This window comes from Trichosurus vulpecula, chromosome 5, assembly GCF_011100635.1.
Source record: "Trichosurus vulpecula isolate mTriVul1 chromosome 5, mTriVul1.pri, whole genome shotgun sequence".
Lineage (NCBI taxonomy): Eukaryota > Metazoa > Chordata > Mammalia > Diprotodontia > Phalangeridae > Trichosurus > Trichosurus vulpecula.
In genome coordinates, this window is record NC_050577.1 from 168,877,802 (window position 1) to 168,904,779 (window position 26,978).

Consider the following 26,978-nt stretch of genomic DNA (forward strand, 5'->3'; position numbering starts at 1 on the left):
ACTTCCAATGCCAATGAAATCATAGGTCCATTCCCTGTTTTCCCCTAACCCCTACTCATCTTTTAAAGCACAGAACAGGAATGTTATTTCTGTTATTTGGATTTTAGAGAAGAGATGAAAGGATGAATAAAAAAAACACTTATTATCACCTGGGGACAAGCTCTATACTAATTACTGATAATACAAAGTACAAAGAGTGACCTCAAGGAGCTTACGTTCTAATTGAGGGAAACAACATACATGTTGCTTCTGGATGTTTTCCTCCACAGTAAATCAGAAAAGAAAACCAACATGGACAACTGGTTTCTGGAATGAAGAGGCCCTTTAATTATTCTCACATCCACCCTATCTTTTCCAGCTTCTCCAATATAAATAATTCAATTGTCATTTAATTATGGTCCTGGAAAATTTACATCATTCATCTTCAAATGCATCACCCCTTTAGCGGAAGACTCTTGAAAAATTTCCATGGTACAAAAGACAAGCTGACCCAGAGAAAGTCAGTTTTTAAACAAAATGATGAAAGGGTTGAAAAACTGTAAACAATACGTGATTGCATATGGTCTCCAAGTACTTTCAATACTTTCCTGAAAAAGGCATGAATAAGAGTAATGAGCTGAAGAAATTTTATCGTTAGTATAAGGCTCTGAAAGGAAGAAGCAGTGGGCCTTCCCTTTCCACCAGGCCACCCAACAGACTTCAAAGTATTTAAAAGCCAGTGACCTCCCAAGCCTGGAATGGGAGGCCTAATTTTCTACTTGGCCTCCTGGCTTCCTCCCACTTCAGCTAAAATGTGCACTTTCTGCAAAAACGCTTTTCCGCCTTCCATAATCTTACTGCCTTCACTCGGAGATCATCTCCAAGCTATCCTGTACAAATGCATTATTGTGTTCATGTTGTCTCCTCTCTTGGACTGGGAGCTCCTTGAGGGCAGGGACCCGTTTCTACTTTTCTTGGTTATCGCCTGTGCTTAGCACGGTGCACAGCACATATTAGGCGCCTAATAAATGCTTGTTAACCTCCTTATTAGACCAAGCTGAGAGCCCTCATTTCAACTACCATGGACCTGCTGGACCCTCTGCACCAGGGGCCCTTTCCCTTTTCCCACGCTCCTAGAGCGCAGCCCCGCCTGGGTCAATCTCTTCCTCCCCACAAGCACCAGCCCGGCCCCAGCGGCGCTTCAGCACGCGGGCGGTGCCGGGGAGGAGGCTTGGCTCCCGGAGCTGCACGTCACCTGCAGCGAAGGCGAAAGCGAGGCCAGAGGGAGGGGTAAGAATCCGAGAGCGAGGCCACTGCGGGGGGGAAATGCTGTGGACAGCGTCAAAATGGCGACGGCGGTTAGTAGCGGCCGGCGGGGCAGGGGCGGGGCCGGGCCCAGGCGAGGGGGCGGGGTCACCGGGCTGGGGGGGGCGGGGCGGGGCCGGGCCCGGGGGCCGGGAGGAGGGAGGGGGGGGGCGAGGCGCCGTTTCCATAGCGGCCGCAGGAGGTGTCGCGCCGGGGAACTTCCTGGTTCCCGGGCTCGCTCCCTGCCACAGCCGCTCGGCCGGGGATCCACTGGGAAGGGAAACAATGGGGCGGAGGAGACTGCAGTAGCCCTCGCTGCCGCCCGCGGCCTGGGGACCTCGCCGCCTGTCTCCTCAGCAGACGGGACCGTCCCGAGGTAACTTGGTTGGCCGCTTCCCCTCCCACCCAGACCTGCCCGGACTCCCCCTCCCCCAGCCCCGCCTCTGGATGGGGACTTTGGAGCGAGCGGCCCCCCGAGAGCCGGACGCCGCCATTCCCCGTCCCGGGGAGTCCAAGGATGAGGTTGTCGGCCGTGCCCAGGGTTGGGACGTTCCACCTCCCGGGCACGGTCTGGGGACCGGAGTTCCATGAAACGCGTACGCCTGCGTGTGAGTGTGAGTGTATGCGAACGTGAGTGTGACCTGGAGGGTGGGGGGGTGTCCTTTGTCCCCTCCGCGAGTCTCCGTTGGTGGGCTCGGAGGGGGTGTGATTGGCGGGTGGGGAACTCGGTGGGGGCGGGGGCAAGCTTTCGAGGAGCGCGTGGAGGGGAGCGGGGAGGGGGCGCAGGTGAGAGGGAGGAGGTATGGATGGAGGAGGTGTGGATGGAGGAGGCGGCTTCGGGTGACCCTGGACTGACTGTGCGCCCACCCCCCCCCCCCCCTTCCACACTCGGCAGAGGCGGTGTCCCAGCCTGTGCCTCCCCCTTTTTTTTCCCTTTCCAAGTTTCTCTTTGGCCCCTTGGAGACTAGCTTCCCTTGTCAGTTTCTGTGGCGTCTGCCGGACACTAAGTGGGCTAGAGGAGAGGGGGGAACTTTTCTGTCCTTAAGATGATCGCCTTGAGTTCTGGGAATTTAGTTTTGGGCAAGAGCCGTGGGGGTGAGGGAGAAAATAATGAGGAAGAGATTTATTTCTTCGAGAGCCGGGGAGACCGGTTTGCCCTACAAAGTTTATAAAAATACTTTGGAGGTAACAGCTGGGTTTTTGCAAAGTTTCTCTCGCGTGAAAGCTGTTAATTCACTGTTCCAAGCTTTCGAAATGTTACAAGTTTTGAATCGAACAATTGGTATTTGTATATTTACGTTGTGCTTGGCACATTGTAACTTCTTAATGGATGCCATTCCATTTAAATGTAAACTCCCTCCATTTTTGCGCTTTGTAATTCATCTTTTTAAAAAATTTGCATAAACTTGTTAGATAGTAAACGTTGACTCACTCTTTGGAGGTTGGGAATGATTGTTGAATTGGGGCTTTACCGAATCATTGGAATTAATGCTATATAAATAAAAAATAAATACTGTTAAGAAGCAAGAACTTTTTTTTTTCTGCTGGGGAAATTATGTTTAGTTACTATTGGATTTGTGAATTGTAAGTTGAATAATGGTGTTGCAGGTGTTTCATGTTATATATAATTGGAAGGAAGTGATCTTGATAGTTTGTATCACTGTAGCTTTATATAGTTCATCTCAGGCTTTTGGTTGTCTGAGAAATAAGCAAAGTGAAAATTATGTGCTGACTTGCACATAGTAGGTGGATCATGGAATATTTCCTTATAAATGAGAATATACTGAAGTTTCCAATCCTTAGATTTTCAAGTGTAGATACGTTTCATATTTTAAAAGAGTATCCTTTAGTCCAGAGAGACTTGGTGGATAAGGGATAGAGTAATATACTGGAGTCAGGAAGAACTGGATTCACATCTCAGCTGTGACACTTCTTAACTCCATGACCTAAATCACCTATTTGAGCCTCATCTTCCTTTAAAATAGGTAAGATGATACTTGTAACATCTACTTCTGGGGTTTGTTTTGAGGCTCAAACAAGATGATGTACATAAAATAAAATGAAAATTTCAACTTTTATGTATATATAGACTGGTGTGAAAATTACTTAGGACAAGCAACACTTGATATGGTTTATTTTGTGACAGAAATGAATATATGTGTGTACTTTGGCTGAAATTAAGTTGATTCAAAAACTCTGACCTTGACAAGATGAAACTAGTCTGAGCTGTTTTCTCCATCTTTAGTTAGTTCTCTATCAGTTGACTGCTGAATTTCCCACCATGCATATCTTTCATTGTTCTTTTTGTTGTGTTTTTAATTCTGTTCATTTTCTCACTGAATATTTCTTGTGGAAATGCACAAAAATTGTAGTTTCTAAAGCGCACTCTTCAATAACTGTTAGATGTAGCTGCTGTTGGTATGGAGAAGTTATGTATTTGAAGGATCAATCTCACCGAAGTCCAAAAAAGTATGGATGAAAACAAAAAACTCCAAGAGCTGATAAATTTGTTTTGAAAGAAAGCATAATTAACATCCAAACAGTAAGCAAAGAACTCCAGGGGGATCTAGCACTTGGAGGGGTTCTTACTGATTTCTCCACAGTGTGATATAGGCATCTTAAGTTGGGCAGAGCAGTGAGAAGACCATTAAAAGAGCAATTGCTAATTGTTTCTATGAGGGAAAAAAAAAACAAAAACATTTGTCATCACCATGGTATTACAAAACTCAGTACTTTAGATGAGACATTTACTGCTAAAACTCACCTTTTAATTGAATATACATAAGGTTTAGAAGAAGTCCAGATGACCTTGGAGGATGGAGTGTCCTCAGACGATAAAAACATCAAGTGCCCCAAATGTTTTGGGGATTTTTTTTTTTTTTGCTTCCAATGAACCTGTTAGTCTTGTCTTCTCTAAGGGAATTTTTATTGATGTATACTGAAAAGCAGAATTATTCTGGAATTCCAAAATTTTCAAGTGGAGATGAAGTGCTGTAGTACCTTATACCATGACTCATCACAAAAGGTGAAGACATGTATCCAAGTGATGGAGATAATGTCAGTGGTCTGAGAATTAGCCTTACTTGAAGCTTATTGAAAACCTGAAAAGCTATGTACTATAATTAAGGCTAGAGTTAGAAAAATGGCCTCCTGGTCAAAGTTATGCTTAATATGCAATGTGATACTAAATGTAGTTTCATGATTAAAAGTCAAAATCCTGTGAGTTCACTGTTGTCATGTGAAAGTATTGATTGAAGCAAAAGAACATGTATCTCGTTTTTAAAAATATTTTATCCTGAATTTAACACCAAGTAAATAAGCATTTCTATTTTCACAAAAAGAGGACTGTAGCTGCAACTACAGATTTCTATTATGTATACCCTGCTTTTCTTTTTACTGATATGATACTGATATAAGTTTAAGCTATAGCTTTCTGTCCTGTTTGTGCTTCTTTATTATTTTCCTTCTGTTCTCATTTTTTAAAGGTGCTTCTTTTCCCTTTCTCTTTTCCTTCCTCTTCTCCTTCTTCTTTTTCCCCTTCTCATTTCCCTTCCCTGACATCAGAAATACTTGAAAGCCCTCAGTTCTACAAAACTCCATTTTTCCAATGTAGAATTATATTCAGCTTTTTCGGGTGAATTATTCTTTTTTGCCTATATTGTATTCCAAGATCTCCTCTTGCTTTTAGTAGCAGCTGTCAGGTCTTCTGTGATCCTGTCTATAGTTGCTTGATACACAATCTGTTTCTTTCTCAGTATCAATATGTTTGCAGTATCTTTGTGGTAGCTATGGATTTTGTCCATGACATTCCTGAGAATTTTCTTTCTGAGGGTTCGGAAGGAGATTGATTGATGGAATCTGTCTTTACCTTATAATAGATCTGAGCAATTTCATTTATGATTTCTTGAAGTATAGGTTTGAGTGTTTAGGTTTTTAAAAAAAATCATGGTTTTTTACAGAGTCCAATGATTCATCCATTTTTTCCCCCAAGCATTATCTTTCCCTCCCACTGCCCCAACCAGTTAAACAATAACAGGAAAGTCAAGCCAGACTTTTTGAAGCAGAAAGGCACCCTGAGTGAGTGACAGGAGGAAGTATGTACCCAGACCACCACCACCACCATTTTCCCTCAGATGCTGATGGAGACAGCCTAGGACTTTGACTGAGCCTAAGAACCTTGGGAATTACAGTGTCCCATAACCTACCAGACCTGCTTCCATCCTGATAGCCTTCCGGTCCTGACAGCCATCACTGAGGGGAGAAAACATTATGGAGAAAGGGGCCCACCTTTCTCATCACCACCAGCAACAATTCTTGATCACCTGCCACCAAGAGACAGATGAGCATAGGAGCCCTGGGCAGCACCTTCCAGACGGCTTGATCCTGCTTCTGGCTCACCCTTTATAGTTGTCTTCTGGGAAACCAACTCCAATGGAGAAGGGGCTAGCTCTTCTTACCAGGTGCCACACAAGAGCAAGCAAGCCAGCCTAGCGGAAGCAGCAAGGCACCTTGAAAAAGAAACAGGAGGTAGCATGTGCCAGGCCACCAACACCACCACTTTGACCCAATATCCCACCTCAGACCCCAGTGAGCACAGCCCAGAAACTTTTATCCAAGAGTTTGGAATAGCAATTTTCCTAGCCCAGGGCCTTCAGCCATCATCCTGGGAAACAAGTCCCATGGAGATGCAGCCTGGCAACTGCTGCTGCAGGTGCTACAGACACAGGTACTGAAGACATAGAAAAGAAAGTTACTGTCAACCAAATTCTTTGGCACTGTCAAATAGTTCATCGAAAACTGATATCATTTTATCTGTGGAAATGACATTGAAGACAGAGAAACATACTTTGCCATTACATTTAGGGGTCAGAGACTTTTCCATTTAACTTGCAGCTAAAACCTTCCTTATATGTTGTCTCCCCCATTATAATTTGAGTTCTTTGACAAGAGCAGGGACAAACTTTTTTCTATGTGTATGACTAGGGTTTTGCACATAGTAAGCACTTAATAGATGCTTCATTCATTCAGTAAAAACAAGTAAAAAATTACATCCTCGCAACAAGTATTAGTACTCCAACAAAACAAATCTCCACACTTGTCCATGTTCAAAAATATGTCTCAGTCTGCATTTTAAGGGCATTACTTCTCTTATTGAAATTGGGTAGTGTGTTTCATCTTCAGTCTTATGAGCTTGTGATTCATTTTTGAATTGATCAGAGTTTTAAACTCATTCAGAGTTGTTGAATATAGTGATTCTTAAGTGCTATCCCCTTTACCTGTGTTTCCAGACCAGTTGTTTTTGATATCAAATATCTTTTTTTTCACTCTTTTGTTCTGTTTTTGTTGTTGTTGTCTTATGGAGTCATTGATTTCTGTTTGGTCTATTCTGGTTTGTAGGAAGTCTGTGGTCAATGTTTACCACTTTTATCTTCTTTCCTATTCTGATTTTTTTTTCCTCCATAGATTTTATTTCATTTTAAATATCTTGCTTTACTTCTTTTAGATATTCATGTAATCCTTGTGGAAAATCCATTTTTTTCTTTGAGATACTGCTTGCATTTGTTATAGAATTACTCTCTGCTTTTTGGAAGATCTCTTGAAACTACAATAGTTTTTTATACTGGTTCACATTTTCTTTGATTTCTATACTTCATGAATTGGGGCTTTGTGCCAGTGCCAGGCTTCAGCCCTTGCTCCACTTTTGGGTTGGGTAGTCATCACTTCATAGTCCTTTCCTGGGTCCCCTGGGTACCTAAAATGGACTGCCTTCTGGGATCTTTGAAGCTCAAGGTACTGGGGTTTCAGGGCCCTCTATGGCATCTTGGTGCTAGAGACCTTAGAGCCCCTTGATATCCACTGGGATATGTTTCCATAAAGCCCTTGTTGCTTTTTTTTTTTTTTTTTTTTTTTTGCAGGGGGAAGGCAGGGCAACTTACCCAAGGTCACAAAGCTAGTAAGTGTGTCCAAAGTGTCTGAGGCTGAATTTGAACTCAGGTCCTCCTGACTCCAGGGCTGGTGCTCTACTCACTGTGCCACCTAGCTGCCCCTCCTTGTTGCTTTTGATTTGTAGGGTTTCTAAGGTTCTCACTCTTGGGCTTTTTTTACTTTACTGTGTCTTTCTCAGTGAGCCCTCTTCTTGTTCTTTCCCAAGACAGAGACTTGCAGGCTACAAGTGTCTTTGGCTCATCCATGGTTGTGACTGGGCTTGTTTGCCCATGCAGATTCAAGCTTTGGTGTCCACCTTTCCTGTTGCCTGGGAGGTTCTGATTTTTTGTGAAGCTCTGGTGTGGAAATCATTTACTATGGTTTCTCATTGGATTTCTTGATTATTATTTAGTCTCTTGTGAATTTCAAGTTTTTTTTGGGAGTATGTGGGAGCTGGACCATCTTCTTCAGTTTTGGTAACCTGCCCAGAAGTCAGTTTCCTTTATATCTTGGATAGCAGACTTTTATTAAATAAATATAGTTGACAGATTTTTTTTTTGTATAGGTAACTTTTCTTTTCAGTTATTCCTGTGCTGATTTCATTTATGCAGAAACTTTTCAATTTTATGGAACCAAAAAATTTGCATTTTATTTCCCATAATCCTCTATCCCTTGTTTAATCAAGAACTCTTACCTCATTCATGGTTATGAACATTATCTCCTTTCATGCTCATCTAATTTGTTTATGGTGTGATCTTTTATATCTAGTTCCTATGTTTATCTGGGGGTTATTGTGGTATATGATCTAGGTAGGTATAGGATGTAAGTGTATGTTGTAGGTATATGATGATGTCCTAAGCCTAATTTCTATCATACTGCTTTCCAGTTTTCCCAGCAAGTTTAGCAAATAGTAAATCCTTTCCCCAGTAGTTGGATTGTTTGGGTTTATCGAACACTATGCTACTAATGTTCATTTGTTTCTGCGTCTTATATATCTAATTTCTTTCACTGATCAACTTTTCCATTTTTCTTTTACTAGCATGTAAGTACATAGACTTATAGTTTTGTTTCTTATATTTTACACACACACACACACACACACACACACACACACACACACACACACTTTGTTTCTTAGTGTAGTTTGAGATCTGGCACTAGGAGATCCCTGTTTCTTCCCACTTTTAAAACTATTTTCTTGAGATTATTTATCTCTTTGATCCTCTAGGTAGTGTTATTTATGCTAGTTCTATAAAATTGTCCTTTGGTCATTAGACTAGTAGGACATTGAATAAATAAATTTAAGTAGTATTATCATTTTCTTTTATTGGTATGGTCCAACAATGGGCAATTAATTTCTTTCTATTTATTTAGGTCTACCTTTATTTCTGTAAAGAGTGTTTTGTGATCATATTCATATAATTTCTGTGTTTGTCTTGGTAGGCAAAATGTCCAATGTTTGATCTATTCTGTAATTATTTTGAATTGAATTTCTCTTTCTACCTCTCCCTGCCAAGTTTTGTTGCTAGTATTCATGATGACTGATGATTTATGTGGGTTCAATTTCTATCCTGCTACTTCGCTGAAGTTATTATTGTTGATATTAATTGATAGTTGAATTTCTAGGGTTCTTTAAATAAGCTATCATGTCATCTACAAAAAGCAATAATTTTATTTCCTTTGCCTATGTTTATTCCCTTGATTACTTTTTCTTATTGCTATACTAGCATTTCTACTACTATGTCAAATAATGGTGATGATAATGGACATCTTTGCTTTGTCTCTGCTCTTATTACATATAATACCTCATTACATATAATACTGGCTCTTGGTTTTAGATAGACGCTATTATGTTGAAGAAAGGTCAGCTTATTCCTTTATTTTTTTTAAACAAACATATGTTGTATTGTCAGCTTTTTTGTCCTGAATGTATTGATATAATCTTGTTATTTTTGCTGATTTTGTTTTTATTAAGCCTGTTATATTGATAGCTTTACTATTGTTCAGTCATTTCACTTGTGTCTGATTCATTGTGACCCCATTTTTGAGGTTTTCTTGACAAAGATAACTGGAGTGGTTTGCCATTTCCTTCTCTATCTCATTTTACAGATGAAGAAACTGAGGCAAACTGGGTTAAGTGACTTGCCTAGGGTCATACAACTAGTGTCTGAGGCCAGATTTGAATGCATGAAGATGAGTGTTCCTGATTCCAAGCTTAGTGCATTTTCCACTGGGCCACCTAGCTGCCTGATAGCTTTACTAATATTGAATAAATACTGCATTCCCAGTAGAGATCCAACCTGGTTATAGTATGTGATTTTTTAATGTTTTGTCATAGCCTCTTTGCTAGTATTTATTCAGTATTTTTGTATTGACAATCATTTGACAGTGATCTATTGTTTTATTTTTCTACTCCCTGGTTTTGTTATCAAGACTAGATTTGTATTATAGATGGAATTTGGTAGAATCTCTTCTTTTCCTCTCCCCCACAGGCTATTTATTTAATGTTGGAATTATTTATTACGTTTTATAGAATTTGCTTGCAAGTCCATCTGGTCCTGTTTTTCCCCCCTTTGGGGTTCCTTTATTGCTTCAGTTTCTTTTTCTGATATTTCCTATTCTCTTTTGTAGGTATTTTTATATCTTTGTGAATATTCATTGATTTTATTGGAGTTATCAGTTCTGTTGGAATATAATTGGGCAAAAGGATTTTTAATAATATACTTCATTTCCTCTTCATTTGTTGTAAAGAGAAGCAGTATGCTCTGCTCCTAAAGAGGTTGGCCATGCTATCTTACTACATTCTTAGTCCTGCAATGGATCCTGACTTGGCACTATTCCCACTCAAAGGTCTTGGGCTCTTGATTGGAGTGAACATTTCATGTATGCCATTGTCCAAGTCATTGATAAAAATGAACAGTACAGGGCCAAGTACAGATCCCTGGGATACTCCAAGTATATTTGTTGTTACTGTGTGTTTCTCTACCTTCCCTCATTACCCTCAGCTCATTTTGAGCCTTAGAGTCCTCACGTTGTTTTTTTAATGCCTCTCTCTAATACTCGTCTGCCCTTAACTGACCTTGATTCCATCTTTTCCTGATCTTTTAAAACATCTAAACTAATTTCTTAAAAATCTAACTCTAAATTATTTTTTAAAGTTTGAGTCTTCTATGTATCCACATTGGTCTTTTCAGACAAATTCCATTTTTCCTCTGCATTGGAATTGTCACCTTTTGAGTCATTAGAATTTCATTTTTGAGAATCTGTCATCTCTTCTAGGTTGACAGTATCTTACTCCATGATTTTCTACCTATCTTTTCTCTGAACTCTTTGAAATCTAAGGTACATGTCAGACTATGCTTAGATTTTTTCTCCTCTATTGTACACACACTAGGAGAAAGTGATCAGTTCCCTCCACAATGGTCTCCATCATTTTCATTGCAGCAAACAGCCTTGTTAATGAGATCAGATTCAGGATAGAATTTCCCTTTGTTTTTTCATCTCTTGCGTGAACAAATTGTCACCAATGCAAGTCAATAAGTTATTAACTGCTCTGCTTTTGGCAAAAAGGAAGCTCCAGAGGTGGCCCTGGTGGTCTCAGTAAGAGAAGAACCTTCAGGGAAGTGGGTGAGGAGGTGAGAAGGATTGAAAAAGCAGAAGGAAAGAAGTGAGGCTTCCCTTTAGTAATGAGAGGGGTTCCTTTGTTGAAGGCTCCCATGGGTGAAGAGAGATGTTCTGTGAATGTTGTGTTAGGTGGATTGGAGGATTTGGTGCTTGAAAAGATCCCTTGTCCTATCTTGGAAGGGATGGAGTTAAATATCTTGAGGGTGCCTGGCACCTGGGAGAGTGCAAGGGCATGGACCTAGGGAGGAGATTTTGAGGCAAATGGAGAAAAGAAGGTAACCAGGGGGAAGGGTTTAGTTCAGCGGTAGGCTGCATAATCAGGGATGTAAGTGGGTGTGTGTTTGGTAGTGGGGCAGGGTCTTTTCTGACACCTGCAGTACTTGGCTTTGTTCTGGGAGTGAGGCACAATGAAGGGGACTCCTTGGCAAGCAAAAGAGGAAATTAAAAAGAAAAACTAATGAATAGGACTAGTTGAAGGGTAGGAGAGGAAGGGGGAATTTATTTGATTGGGAGGGAAAAAAAAGATGACAATAATCAAATAACGAAATAAAAGTAGGAAAGAAAAAGGCACTAAAACCCCAAAGGAAAAGAGGTAATTAATAAGAAGAGGAGATCAGACATGAGGGGAAGAGAGCCATTGGGAATAGGGCTATCTTAAGAAAGAATAGGGTGAAGTAACTGAAGAAACATAGTACTGTGTATACAGCAGAAGAGGGAAAACAAACAAAACCTGAAAAAAGCCAACCAGTATTAGAGACAAATTGAGGAAAGCAGTAACTCTCATAACTTTGAATATAAAAAAAAACTTTAAATGTGAATGTATTAAGCAATTCAGTAGAATCAGTCAGTAGACATTAAATGCCAGCTGTATGCCAGGCACTCTGCTAAACTCTCATGGGATAAGAAAACAAAACTCTATAATATTTTGCTTACAAGAAACATATTTGAAAAACAAAAACATACACAAAATAAAGCTGAGGAGATGGAAAAAAAATTTGAATGTGCCAACTGAATCAAAAAAAAACAGGATTTGCAGTCATGTTGACAAAGCAAAAACAGACATTGAAAAAATGAGAATGGATAAAGAAGAAAACGATGTATTGAAAAGAGCCGTAGACAACCAACCCATACCAGTAATAAATTTATACACTCTAAATGCCTTAGCATCCAAATTCATAAAGGAAACATCTGAGCTACAAAAAGACATAGACAATAATAACACAGTAGTGACAGGAGACTTTCATATCCTCTCAGTTTTGTGTAACTAACAGAAAGATAAACTAAAGGGAAAAATGTGAAAGTGAGTAAATTGTTGGAGAAACGAGTTAAAAGACTTATGGCATCTTCTAAATACGCCTGCAAAAGAATATAAGTATTTTTCAGTACCATATGCAGCTTTTACAAAAATTGACCATATGTTGTATGTGTGTGTGTATATATATATATATGTATATATATATGTATATATATGTATATGTGTGTGTATAAAAGTGCATAGAAATATTGCAAGCAAATGTAAAAAAGATTGAAATTGTTAATATATCCCTTATAGACCATAATGCAATAAAATAATCATTGGTTCAAGGTCCATAAACAGAAAGCACAGACCTAAATGGAGATTTAACAAGGAAATCCTAAATAATGAGTGAATTGTAGAAACAATAATTATGGGAGGAAATAATGTAATAGCCTACCAAAATTTCTGAGATGCTGCTAAAGCAGTCCTTGGTGGGGGCAGGGGGGAATTATATCTCTACAAACATTACATTAACAAAATAGGAAGTGAGAGTTAACTGAACATGCATTTATAAAAATTAGAAAGCCAATAAACCTATAAGAAGCACAAAAGAAGAGACATAAAAATTAGTGGAGAAATTGATAAGAAATAAAAAAAAACTCCACAGACTTGATAAAATTAAAAGTTGGTTTTTTGAGGACTAATAAAGTTGATAGACTTTTAGCTAATTTGATTAAAATTAAGAAACCAGAAAGTCTAATCAATAAAATAGCAAATGAGCAAGGTGCTTATTTCTAAACCCTGACAATATAATAAAAATGACATTAGTTCCAGAGTTAAGTTGTACTTTTAATGTTAAACCAGATTACCAAGGGATACTTAATAGAACTTGGTAAAATAATAATCCATTTGAAAAAACAAACTAGTGTATCAAGGGAAATGATGAAAACAAGTAGGAATAAAGGAGAAATGGCATTTCCAGAATTCAAACTATCTTTTAACGCAACAGTCATTAGCATCATCAGCCATCTAGTATTGGTTTAAAAAAAGAGATCAATGGAATAGACTAGACAAGGGAGAATCAGAAGCAATGGAATCCAGTAGCCCAGTGTTTGATTAGAATATAAATTACTTAGGGAAAAAACTGCTTATTTGATAAAAAACTGGAAAGCAATCTGACAGAAATTAGGATTAGACCAACACTTTACAGCACATTCAATGATACATGCTAAATGGATACATGGCCTTAATGATCATAATATTAAAAAAATAGACAAGAAGATCCTATAACTCGGCTATGGGTAGAAGATACAACACTCAAACAATAGAGGCAAACAAAATATCAGATAACTTTGATTATATGAAACTTAAAAGCTTCTGCACAATAAAATTACTGTATCTGTGATGATAAGGAAAGTGATTGAATGGGAAAGAAAATCTTGGTATCAAATTTCTCTAATAAGTATTTGATATCCAAGATATAAACATATATATATACATACATACATACATATATATATATAATCAATAGTCGTTCCCCAGTAGACAAGTAGTCAAAAGAATATGAACAGTTCTTAAAAGAATTGCAAAATATTCACATTGACATGAAAAAATTCTCCCAATCACTAATAATAAGAGAAGCACAATTTAAAACAACCTGAAATTTTATCTTACAACCTTCAAACTGGTAAAGATGACAAAAATTAGCAATATTCAATATTGGAGGGGTCGTAGGAAGATAAATGTGCTGATGCATTTTTGGTGGAGCTGTGAAATGTTATAACCATTTTGAAAGGCAATTTGGAATTAATGCAAATAAACTGATTGAGATGTCCATACCCTTTGAACCCTGGACAATTCATTTAACCTTTCTATGCTTCAGTTTCCTCAGCTATAAAATGAGAGTTCCTTCTAGTTCTAAACCTATGCTCTATTACTTTCATATACTAAAATGTGTACAGTCATTTCTTAGTTGATGAGCACTCACTTTGGTTCTGGCTTTTTACTACAACAACAAAATGCTGCTATAAATGTTTGTATACATATTTTCTCTTTGCTTTAGACCTTTTGGAGGTATATGCCTAGAGATTTCTCTTGTTCAGAGGATTTGCACAGTTTAATGTTTGGGGGGAGGGGATCATAGTATAATTCATAAATCAAGAATGGTGGGATCTGTACGCAACTCCACCTTGCTTATCAGAACTCCTCTAGTCATTTTTTTCATTTTGTAATTTGTACAAATGTGACTTACATGGGAGTAGAACCTCATAGTTGCTTTCATTTGTATTTTGTCTTATTAGTGCTTTGGAACATTTTAAAAAGAGTAAGATTGTTGATAACTTGGATTTCTTCTTTGGAAAACTACTTCTTCATATCCGTTGGCCATTTATCTATTAGAGAATGTTTCTTCATATTGTTTGTGAATTCCTTTTATGTCTTAGATATCAGATTATTTCTAGTTAGTGGTTTCCTTTGTCATTTTTTGCTTTTCATTTTGTAAATAGTTTATACTTTTCATGTATTTTTGTTGCTAAGAGGAAGAGCATATAAAGATTCAATAACCACTTTTTTCAGCAAATATTCAACTTAATTGATAATAGTCTATTTTAAAAGGATGGAAGGTACTGAATAGGATATATAATATTATGTTATCTTAATGGATTTGGATAGAGCTATTACTCTAGTAATAGATATAGGGGCTTTAATATTCTATGAAAACCGTTTATCTTGAGCACCTTTATGAAGTTATTAGTGATTATGATTGAAATTGTCCTAGATCTTCTTACATCTTAGTTTAAAAACTCAAAGGTGTATATTTATTTAGGATAATGGTGAAACATGGTACTTTAATTACATGCTATTTTCCTCTAATTTTTATAATATTAATAAAAAGAGATAGTGTTATTTTCAGCATAGTTATCCTTAACATACGTCATTTGATCTGGTCCAAATACTCCTCTTGATTTCCCTTTCCAGAGTGTCATTTCTGCTTCTTATGTATATCAGTGTTCAGATGTGGTAATTCCTATGTCATGGATGTATGAAAAGAGATTCCTTTAGAAACATTGACAAACATTTTATTTTGCATTCATTTGTTATATTTTATTTTCATTTATGAATGCACTTGGAATCATGTAAACTATTTGAGCCTTTGGTTAGAATTATATTATCTTCCATTGCTTTTTGCTGTTTTGTACCACAATAGTATTCATAATTTTTTTAACTTTCATATTCCACAGAGTGTTTTGAAAATGAGTTTTTATTCTAAAATCGTGTTGCCCTTGACTGCCATGTCTTTACAGTTGTGAAGATCAAATATTTGCTTGTTGATAGGTTTTGGAGTCTGGGCCTCTTTGTTGTGAAAACTTTGTATTCATTGAACTTTTGAAGGAAATGGTGATAATTAGGGTTACATATCTTTTCCTTTTTTCCCTTTCCTGCTTTTCTGTATGGGAGTACTTTTTGACCCTACTACTATTGAAATGCATCACCATCCTCATAGTCTTTCAGGCTTGCAGCCCAGGTATCATGCCAGACTTCACATTGTCTCATCCCCCGAGTACATATTTTCTTTTTGTCTTTGACCTTTTGGAGGTATTGTGACTGTTGCCAGAGGCTGTTGATTTCACCTTTGCAACATCTTTTGATCTCTTCTGTTACTGCTGCCACTTTGGTGCAGGTCTTTATCACCTCACGTTTGAACTATTGCAATAGCCTGCTTTTTGGTTTGCCTGCCATAAATGTCTTCTCATTTCCCGTACATCCTCCATTCAATGTGCTTGCCAAAATGATTTTCCTAAAGCACAAGTATGACCATATCACTCCTATTCCCCAAGAAATTCTGGTGGATCCCTATCACCTCTAGGATTAAATATAAAATCCTCTGGTGTACAAAACCTTTCATAACCTAGGGTTCCACAACCCTTTCTCCCACCTTTCCAGTCTTCTTATTCCCTACATTGTGCCACATGCTCTTTGATTCAGTGACACTGGCCTTCTTATTGGTCCTTAAGTAATTAACTCCAGCTCTCAGCTCTGGGAATTTTCAATGGCTGTCCACCATCTCTGGAATGCTCTCTCTTCACTTACCTGGCTTTTTTCAAGTCTCAGATGAAGTCTTATCTTCTTCAAGAAACCTTATCCAGTGCTCCTTAATTTTTGTGCCTTGCCTCTGAGGCTGTTCCCAATAGTTTATCCCATATTTAACTTGCCATACATAGTTTATTGCATGTTATCTCCTCCATTAGATTGTGCACTCTTTTTAGGCAGGAGAATAGATTTTTTTCTTTGTATCCCCTTCTCTTAGCACAGTGCCTGACATATAGTAGATGCTTAATAAATGCTTATTGTCTGATCAGGTTAAGGTGAAGTTGTTGCAGTGGTTTACATTGTCTTCTACTCTTCAGTCTTCTGTTTTCATATTTTTTTAGTCCTTGTTCTATTGGATGGTCTGACCACATATATAGTGACATGACTTTCATGTTAGTAACTTTTTGTTTTTTTTTTTAAGATGTCAGTATCTTTTTTCTTTTATTTTTTTGGGGGTGGGTGGGATGATACTGTTTGGTGTTTTTCATTTCTAATGCCTTCTGCTTCTAGAGGATGTCCCTAAGTCAGGACACATAGGAAAATCGACAGCAATGTGGAGTTATTGCAATGAGTTCACGTGAATCTTGCAGAGTGCATCACATGATAGAAATCATATTGAAGATGTTATTAATATTCCAGTTAAAGAAAATGTGGTTGAAAATTTCATTCATTTCATTTCTTGAAAATAGGCATTTTTGCCTATGTGTCCAGACTTTAGGAACACCCTGTATTCTGGAAAAAAAAATATCCATGGAAACTAGGCTTCTGTGTAGTCTACAAACTGGAGTCTATATTATTTCCACTATGGTTTTTTTTGCCATTTTATCTTTCATACTGAAATTATATTTTATGAAAATATATGTTGTTGATGTGGATTATTTTATCTAGTTCTTTATAGAATTCTTCTTCATCCTCTATATTGTATGTTGGTGTGTAAACTGATTATCTTTACGATTGTCTTATTGTTTATACTTGTTATGAACTCTGTAAGTTGAGATGATCATGTGTCCCTTGAAATGATATCCTTGTTGCCTCTGAGCATATGATGAACAAACAGTAACAACTCCTTTGTTTTCCTCTCCAAGGAGAATCTGTATTTCAGCCTTCCATTCATTCGCAACTTCTTTTTGTCTTTTGGCTTCATTTATGGTAAGAACATAAATAGGATCACAGATTTAGAGTTAGAAGGGACTTTAAAGGTAATTGGATCCAGCCTCCTAATTTTATAGAAGAGGAAATTAAGGCACAGAGAGTTTGAGTTGTCCAGAATCTTATAGTCAGCAAATGTCTGACTTTGGATTTAAACTCAGGTCTTTCTGGTTCCAGTTCCAGGTCTTTATCCATTATGGGGAGTTACCACCCAATATTTGTGAATCATCTTTGTCAGTAATATATCAATTTGTTACTCATAGGATCATAGAATTATAGCTGTAGAGCTGGGAGAGACCTCAAAGTTCATCTATTCCAGCCTGTCTTTAAAAGTGAGTAAACTTGCACAAAGATTTCACGTTTAGAGTGTCTACAGTTAAACAAATATTAACCCTGTCTTTTGCTACTCTACCATTTTTGCTGAGAGTGGAATAGGAGTCTGCACATGTATGAGGTCCTTTATTTCTTTTTCTTTGTTTCATTGGTTGCCATAGCCAAATAGTAACATTTTTCTAAAGGCCACACTACTGGTGATGAACCTCTGTGTTGATAAGCAAAATGGGCTCTTAGCACTCAGTTCAACCAAGTGCCCTTGAAGAGTTTGGCTTTTGTTTCCTTTAATTTAGTGTATTTCATTGAGTCTTACTAGGTGCTAAGCCCCAGGCCCAAAACCCTATTAGGTGCTAAGCCTATGTGGGTGTGAAGCTCCGTGGTACTAAGGGGAGGTGCTGACTCAAGAGCCAATCATAGGAGTGCAAGTTCTGATCATTCAGATGACGTTTGGTGATGTCTGAAACGGTATAAGAAAAGACAGAGCTATTTGCTCAGGGTTCTCACTCTTGGTGGCATGCTGATGCGGAGACTCCAGGCAGCTGTAGCTAAGAGCCCTCCTGCTCGTTACCTGAATGTTGGGACTTTGTTAAACTCTGGTAACTATGTATTGGGATTTGAATCAGACATGGTTTGTCTGTTGATGTTTGTACTTTGTATTTTGCTCTGAAGTTCGGGGTGCTGGCTTTTCGAACTTTTTGAACTAAGTGAATGATGTCTGTATACTGGATTAAAGTAAACTTGTCAACCCCTTAACGTTGCTTTCCTTAGTAAAGCAGATCAAAAGAACCTGGGGTTTGGCAGCATTCTTGCTGTTGGGCTTGTGTTGGTCTTTTACCCCAACAGCAGCAGCCAGCTGGATTGTTGAAACAGCCTCTTGTTTCTTAGGTTGTTCCTTGGACTTAAGGTAGTCTCACTCTGTTTCTGGTACAGTACTTGAAGCCTTTCTAATATTGTAGAAACCACTAGCACTTCTCAATGAAAGCACTGAGAGACCACTTCAGAATCTATCTCAAGGAGAAGATTTCAAACGAATGAAAAAAAACCCTATAGTTGATAGTAATGATCCTAAAGTCGGTCTTTATAAAATATTTATGAGAATGATTTAGATCAGGGCTTCTTAACCTTTTTTGTCTCATGAACCGTCTGGGCAAACTGAAAGTCTATGGATACCTCAGAATAATGTTTTTAATTTTTAATGCATTTGCATTATAAAAAATAAAGGATTTCAAAGGAAACTAGATTATATTGAAATACAATGTGTCTGAGAAGCCATAAGGCAGTTTTAAGCTGTTAAAGCTGACAGGGACACCCTATAGAATTATCAAAACATAAAAAACCCAAGTAAGTTCATGAATCCCCAGTTTAGATGCTTATGGTGTGTATCATTGATGCACAAATGAGAGGAACAGCAGGTGGGCATTCACAGACAAGTAAGTGGGGAGCAGTTTTATCTTCATGTCTCTAGTTCTTAGCTTGGCACATAATAAATGCTTAATAATTGCTTGTTGATAGATTGACTCTGTCTTGACAATCACGTAATTTACTGAAAGGCACAGAGAATATGAGAAACTGCTGTGTGTTTGCTAATCTTTTAAAAGGGATATGAACTGGTAAAGCCAATTGTAGCTTTAAAAATTTGTTCCAACTAGGAGACACTTATGTCCATATTAAGATCATATACCATTACTTGATGGATGTAACTACAGATACATCTTTGTTCAAAGACTTTGATTATTAATGTAAAATAAACAAAAGACTTCTGACCAAAATGGCTGCCTCAGCAGAGGCAGGCAGTCCAACTCCTACATACCCACTCCAGCAAAAAAATCTAAAAATCACATCAGACTTAATAATGACCAGAAATCTAATGAAAATCTGTGGGAACTTCTCTTCCCCAAATGCACAAAAAGTCATTTGGAAGACCAGGGCAGTAAAAAGGGATTACTAGTAAAGCCAGTTCTAGCATAATTAAACAAGACTGCAGCCTCCCAGTATGACCAGAGATGAGCCAGAGATGTGTATCCTGTGTTGCTCTGTATCCTAAGGCAGCAAGAATGGAGGGCCCTGCAGAGAAGCTTGGGATAATTGGAGGGTTACAGCACTATTGGGAGTGGCAGTGATCAGCAGAAACACTGAAATACTCAGGCCAGGACAGCCCCATGCCCAGGAGCTCCAAGATCCTTAATATGCTGTCCTGAGATGCCAGAGAGGTCCCCGAAGAGCCAGTACTCTGAAACTCAAAGATTCAGGAGGCCAAACCTCAGTTAGAATAGATCAGCCTATGCTCCATGTGACCCAAGATGAAACCAAGCAAGGTCGATGATCCTACCCAAGGCACAGCAGGGAGTGCAGCCTCATATAAAGCAATTCAGAAACCCAGGCTGGAGATACGGGTAAACTGAGAAAGACAATGACTACTCTAAAGAATTATTGTAGGTACAGAAATACCTAAAATTCTAACCTACAAGAAGATAATCCTGTAACAACTGCAAAATGAGACTCAAAACAAAAAATGGATTTTCCATTATGACTTCATGAATACCTAAAAGAAATGAAGCACGATAAAAAGTAAAATAAAAGCTACTGAGGAAAAAACAGGAAGATGATTAAATAGCTTAGAAGAGAAAGTGGTAAACATTACCTAAGTAAGAGACTTTTAATGGAATAGAAGATGTTCAAGCATTCCTGATGACAAAACTACAGCTGTATAGGAAATTTAAAAGGCAAATGACAAGAGTCAAGAGAACACAAGAGGGGTAAATTTATTTGAACAGTTGGAAGGGTCTATACAATAATAGGGCTAACCATCTAATATGGAGAGAAGGAAAACAAGTGTCTCTTCAGAACCTTTTTCAAAGGATATCGGGGAGTTAAATAAGAAAATCTGAAGGTCAAGGGGAAGATTGGTTTTGTTCTGAGAGTGTAGAGAAGAGGAGGTAAAAAGAGGAATGCACTAGGGTAGAAAGGGGAATAATGGGTGGACCTGGTATTTCTCATAATAGAGGGGTGTAAGAGAAGAGTATACTAACATAGAGGAATGGATGAGGTGAGAGTGTGGACATCATGTGAACTTTGGTCTTATCTGAGTTGTACAAAGGAAGGCTGAACACATACACAATTTGGTGTTTAAATATATCAAATTAAACTGGGAAATAGTAAGAAAATCAGGAACTTAAAGGGGAAGATTTACTAAAGAGAGAAAGGTCACAAGCAAAACAAACTTCCTGATCCTTCTTGGTGCATAATATATTACTAAACAAGTACTTATTAATTCAGGGAAGACTTTTAAAAATACATGTGTGTAAAATATATTAAAAATTTGAGCCAATACCATGAATTTCCTCTCTAATCAGATTTTCTATTTAGATTATAATATTTGAAACCTAGAAGAATGGAATAGTTAAAAATAATTAGACTGTTATTTAACTTAATGAAAATATTTTACTCTATGAGAGTATTAATCATGTATCAACAGTGTCTGTTGAGTGTTCTGTTTAGTTTTTATATAGTCTTTAAACTTTGAAATATATTTGAAAGTTAGTTTTATTCTAGATTTTAAGTTATTTTAGTCTTTTTCCTTTCCCATAAAAATACTCTCTATCAAACAAACTGGATTCAGTAGGTGTGATGTCTCGTATTTACACTAGATGGAGTGTTTTATGTGCTTTGCTTATTTTGGAATGGAGTAGGAAGAAGAATTAAAAATCAAGCATACTAAACTTTTAGTTTGGTGGTTTTCTTGCATATAATGCTCAATTTTATAATAAATTATTATAGGAAAAGGGAAATGTTATTTGTATTGAGATGTTAGGGGCTAAAAAAGAGTTAACTCTCAATATTTTGTCTTTAAAACATGAAGATGAATGTTCCTTTAGAAATAGAGATTAGTTTTGAAATGAACTTATTTTTTTTCAACCCTTTGAATTTTAAGAGCATCAATTAAAATAGTCCTCCATTGCTTCATCTTGAGGTGGAGGTAACTCAGGGTTCTTGAAGGCTTTGGCAGTAGAGCACAATTATTGTTGGATCCTCACAACCTGTTAAGGTTTTGAGGAGAGGGAATTTGATGGACTTGTGAATCTGTTAACCAAAGGCCAGCCTGGTTGAATTTGGAGAGGTTTATAATTAGATGAATAGCCATTAGATGATGAGTATTTTTTCATACACAGCAACTAATGTACAGTATATATGGCATAGGAGAAATTTGATCTGCATTAGTAGAGTGTGTCCCTACTATACAATTTAAGTACTAAAGTAATGTTAGAAAACTTGAAAAAATTATAATGTTGGAGTTTTGAAAATAACATGTTGCTACTTTCTCCTCTTGTTTAGGACATGTATTCCTTTGAGAAATTTTGGACAGAAGATCTTATACCTGACTTGGATGATAGAAAGAGATAATTCCAGTCATGAGTAAGTACAGTTCTTTCTTTTATTTTGGTGATCTCAGTAGAATCTCTATTATTATAGCTTCCTATACAGTAGGAAATTTGTCTTGAATGGTTAGGCCATTGTATTATATTCTAGTATGATTTTTATACACTTGCAAATTGGATCTCATTTGTAGCTAAGACAGATTGATGTCTTTTTAGATAGTGAGCTCTTAAAAGATTAAAATATATCTAAAATACATATTTAACTAATATACTTTGAAAAGTTTGTATTTAAGATGATGAAAATCTGATTCATCAGCTGTGTTTACAGTAATCCTTTATCTTAAAACCTATTTCTCTTAGCTATTGGAAAATAATTTTTGATTAAAAAATACTTAGGAAAAATGGAAATTAGTTACCACTTTCATCAAATGTTTCTTACTAAATGAAATCAAGGTATAACATTGATATTACAACATACCATTAACTTTGAGCAAGAGTAATATCTTAGTCGTTGAAGTCTATAAAATAACAATTCATGATGACAGTGGTAATATCTTCCTGCCTTTTTAGGGTTAGAGGAAGTAATGTTTTCCCCCAAATCTTGTGGAATTTTTGTGTCATGTTGGAATTGACTATAATTTTACAGTCCTATTGTTGAGACATGACTCCAGGTTTTGGCAAAATTTTCTTTATATGAAAAATGATATTAAGATTCTATTCTTTGGGAAAAATATTCATGTAGAGGATACATTTGTGCATATATACTTAATATGTGCACACATTAATTTGAAATTTTAAAAAGTCCATCTAGCTTTTTTCTATTTTTAGAAATTGGCTTTGTATTTTGGAATAATATCCAAGATTTCTAGACTTTAAAGCAGGACACAAGCCATTGGTTAAGAAATATGTGCTGGTAAAAATGACATGTAAATAAAACTTGTAAAGCCAACATTCCTTCATTTGAGTTTTAGTTTAAAAGTACTTTAAAATTTAGTTTATTTTTGTGTTCTATAATGTAGCAAGCTTTGCTGTCCTTACACTTGATAGTTTCAGTTAATTTTGTTTTAGTTGCTTGAGGGCTTAAAAACACAGGCTTTGTTTTTGTGAAGCCCTTAAATGTTGTAAGCTCTTTAATGACTAGAATAATATTGTTACTATGAACTTTTTGTTGGCATATTTCCAATAAAACAAGGCAAAATTATTTGAGAATGCTGGCAAGCAGGTGAATTTAAACATAAGATAGGAATAGGGACTGGACCTTTGATTTCATTCATAGAGGGAACTTCTTTGGGTGAGGAAGCTCCATCTACCTCAGCTATTCTGCAAGTGATAGAGAGTAGTCAGTTGGTAGCAAAGGCAGGACCTGAACCCAGGCTTCCTGGTTTCAAGGCCACTTCTGTGTTTACTAAGCCAGGCCATCTCTCAGATAGAATTAGAAAGCTCTTTTAATCTTTATTCCAATAGGATCAAATAGAATATATTGGAACACAGCAAAGATGGGCATTTGAATTGGTATAAGAAACAGAAGAAGGGAATGCAATTGTAATAGTAGCAGCAAATGTTTTTATGGTGTTCAGGCATTTTGTAGATAGTCTTAGTAAAATTATCACATTTTGTTTAACTGTTAGTTTGTTTTGGCAAACTGCAACACTACTTTGCCTCCACTAGGCACCTTCTCTCTTCCAACTTGTGGTGCTGACTGCTGCTGGAGAAAGTTACACAGCTATGCTGACTGGGTCCACTACAACCCTGTTATAGCATCTCAATTAGACCCTCACTGCTGTATGATAAGGTTTTTATTTTCTCCTCATTGATTTCTATTGTACTTCCCACTGTGGCTACTATAAACTTTATTTTTCTTCTCAAGCCTTCTCAAGACTTTAATCCCTTTCCCTTTCAGCAAAAGATCTCACCTCTTAATTTGCTGAGAAAGAGGCTTGTTTAAAACTCCCTCTTTTTTTCTTCCTATACCACGTCTTTCTTCTTTTGCTTTATATTGTGAAGAAGATACTCTTTTCCTTGTACAACTAACTACTTGTGCCCTTGATCTCGTCCCATACTATTTAAGACTTAACCACTTCTATCATTCCCGCTCTTATTTTTGGTCTTTGTTGTTGTCTCCTTCAATGCTTATATTTCTCTCTTCCTTTATAAAACCTTTACTTAATCTTGCCACCTCCTTATGTTGTCATATGTCTTCTACCTTTCATAGCCAAACTCCAGAAAGCACTCTATACCCATCACCTCCTTTTTCACAACTCCTAGTCAATTCTCCCTGTCTGCGCCTCCTTGCCCCCCTACCCCCTGCCCCAACAGGGGAAAAGGTGTAATAGCAAGCAAAGGGGAATTCTGCTGGTTTTTCTTTTGGAGTGCTTCTCAGCACTGTCAATCAAGTGCCTTTGATTGAGTCTTGCCTTTTTCAATCAAGAGTCTTTGATTGAATCAAGAGTCTTTGATGATTTGCTTAAGTCACAAGAAAGCCTAAGTCACATGAGTTTGAGTCACATGGGTATGATGCCCTCTGACCCTGAAGAAAATACACACACACTCTCACACACACTCACTCTCACACACTCACATACACATACACTCTGAGGTTAGCATTTTGCTTTGGGGGCTCACTCGTTGGAAGAGTGTTCCTGTGATTTGGCCAGATGAGACTCTGGGTAGCTGTTAAGGAGCACCTCCCCCACCCTCCCTTTGAAAACCCAGATGTTGGTGCTTCTCTCTCTGGTAACTATGTATGTATTGCCATGGACAGACAGTTAGAAGCCCTGTCTGCTGATTTGTGTTATTTGCTCTGTTTTTAGAATTTCTGTTTGTGTTTTCTCTGAAGTTCAGGGTGCTGACTTTTTCCCCTGAACTAAGTGAATGATATATGTATGTTTAATTAAAGTGAGATTGTAAACCCCTTAAAGTTGCTTTCCTTAGAAAAGTGGATCAAAGAACCTGTGCTAGCAGCCATCCTGTGTGCTGTTGTTGATGGTTTTCTTGTTGGTCTTTTACCTCCACAGCAGCTGCCAGCAGCATTGTTGTTACAAAGGTTGTGCCAGTTTTTTAAAATGTAATTTTTAAAAACTTAAATGCCAATTCAAGGGGCATTTCCATGTATTCAGCAGAACACAAAAAGAGGACTCTGTGTATGAAACTTTGGATCTTCATTTCATACTGCTTGATTTTTTCAAAATATATAATAAATTCTACTCATTACTTTTCAAAACTCTCCTGTTTGTGCTTTCTGAACTTCCTCCTTTTTTTCATGCATTTTAAAAAATGTTTCATTGGTGCTCTTTATTTATTTATTTGTTTGTTTTTTGGCATCAGTATTGCCAGTTCCCTCTCTTGTACCCAGTCCTTTCCCAGTTAAACAGAGGGGAAAAAAACCCCTTATGGCGAATAAGCATATTCAAGGATAGATTGTAAGCTCCTTGAGGGCAGGGACTGTCTTTTGCCTCTTTATATCCCTAGTGCTTAGTATAGTGTCTGGCACAGAGTGGGCTCTTAATAAATGTTTATTGATCATTGATTAATAGCTAGCTAGTGACTATTTAGTGTAGCACTATTACTGGTGCATTGGGACGTGACTTGTGTTTTGAAGATATTTTGAAATAGACATTAGATACAAATTAACATCACTGATATTTTTTGCTGCTTTACGTCAGTTTTTGCTGCTTTTCATTTCTTGGCTTAGTATTTGAAAGTGTCAAATAATAATAATAATATTAATGATAGATGTTAATTGCCAATGTATATGTAGTTTGCAAAGCACTTTATATATATTATTTCATTTTATCCTCACAGCAGCCTTGTGAGATAAGTGCTAGTATCATCATACCAATTTTTATAATCAAGGAAACTCAGGCGAAGAGATTAAGTGACTTGCATGGAACCACATAGCTAGTAAGTTTCTGGACCAAGTGTCCAGCAATTTTAGTTTACTCATGACCACCTTTCCTATTTTGTTTGATGCTTTCTACTAGTGAGAGCAAATGATTTCCCTTAACATTGTCTATTTTTATTGCTGAAAACTGATGCTATCTATAATGTGAGGCAACATAATGCTAGTGGACAGAGTCCTGTGCTTGGAATCAGGGAAGACTTGAATCCTGTGTCTGACACTTGATAGGTGACTATGGGCAGATCATTTAACCTTTTTGAGGCTCAATTGTTTCGTCTGTAAAATAGGGATTAAAATAATATATGCCAAATGCCATGACATCTAAGTATTTAGAGAAAAAGCTGACTGAATTACAAGAAAATCTAGATCATAAAACAATAATTATTATTGGTTTAAACATGCCCATTTAAGAACTAGGCAAACTTAACAGAGATAAGAAAGAAATTAGGGGTCAATACAATATTTAAAAAATAGATATGAGAGACCTCTAGTGATTTTTAAATGGGAATCTTAAGGACTATGCTTTTTTTTTTTCAGAATTGTATTACACCTGTATAAAACCTGATCATGTTCTGGATCATAAAGAACTAAAAAACAAAAAGGGAAAACTTTTTAAGTCATAGGGAAAGAGATAGAAACTGGACCTGTTGAAGATACAGGGAACTTCCTGGTGAGGAAATTACCCTTACCAGTGCAGGTCTGAAAAATGCACCAGAAGTAACAGTGATAAAGTTCTTCAAGGCAGAACTTTCTCTATACCTTTAAGTTCTAAAAGAGCTTCTTAGAGCACTGGGAAATCAAGTGATTTGCCTAGGGCCATAGATCTAGTATGTATCAGAAGACTTCTAGGATTGAAAGCCATTACTCTATCCAATATGCCATGACTATCTCTTAAAAAAGAGTACAATGCAGTAGAATTCGTAATCAGGTAGGGAAGCATGATCAAAAGACACAGAATTAGAGATTAAGTAATACTATTCTGAAAAGAGTAGATATCATAGAATATGATATCATAGAACAAATAGTTGTAGGAGCAATGTTTGTGCCATTTAGGCAAGGTTGT

At 37.3% G+C, this 26,978-nt stretch overlaps 2 protein-coding genes across 4 annotated transcripts in view; one reads left to right on the forward strand and one right to left on the reverse strand.

The window, feature by feature from the left end:
• Positions 1-1,180: 1,180 nt before the first annotated feature.
• Positions 1,181-1,873, reverse strand: LOC118851107 (basic proline-rich protein-like). The gene has a single exon (XM_036760655.1). The coding sequence runs from the start codon at positions 1,871-1,873 to the stop codon at positions 1,181-1,183; it is 693 nt and encodes a 230-aa protein (XP_036616550.1).
• The window catches only part of USP6NL (USP6 N-terminal like), a 221,286-nt gene continuing 195,808 nt past the window's right edge, over positions 1,501-26,978 (forward strand). Inside the window, exons 1-2 of one of the 3 annotated variants that reach the window (XM_036760376.1) lie at positions 1,501-1,660; positions 21,974-22,054. In XM_036760376.1, the coding sequence (XP_036616271.1) occupies positions 22,051-22,054 (4 nt within the window). In that variant the 5' untranslated portion in view covers positions 1,501-1,660; positions 21,974-22,050. Of the gene's footprint in view, positions 1,661-1,796; positions 1,899-21,973; positions 22,055-26,978 lie in introns of those variants that run through there. The other 2 variants (XM_036760378.1, XM_036760377.1) reach the window with 2 other exon arrangements.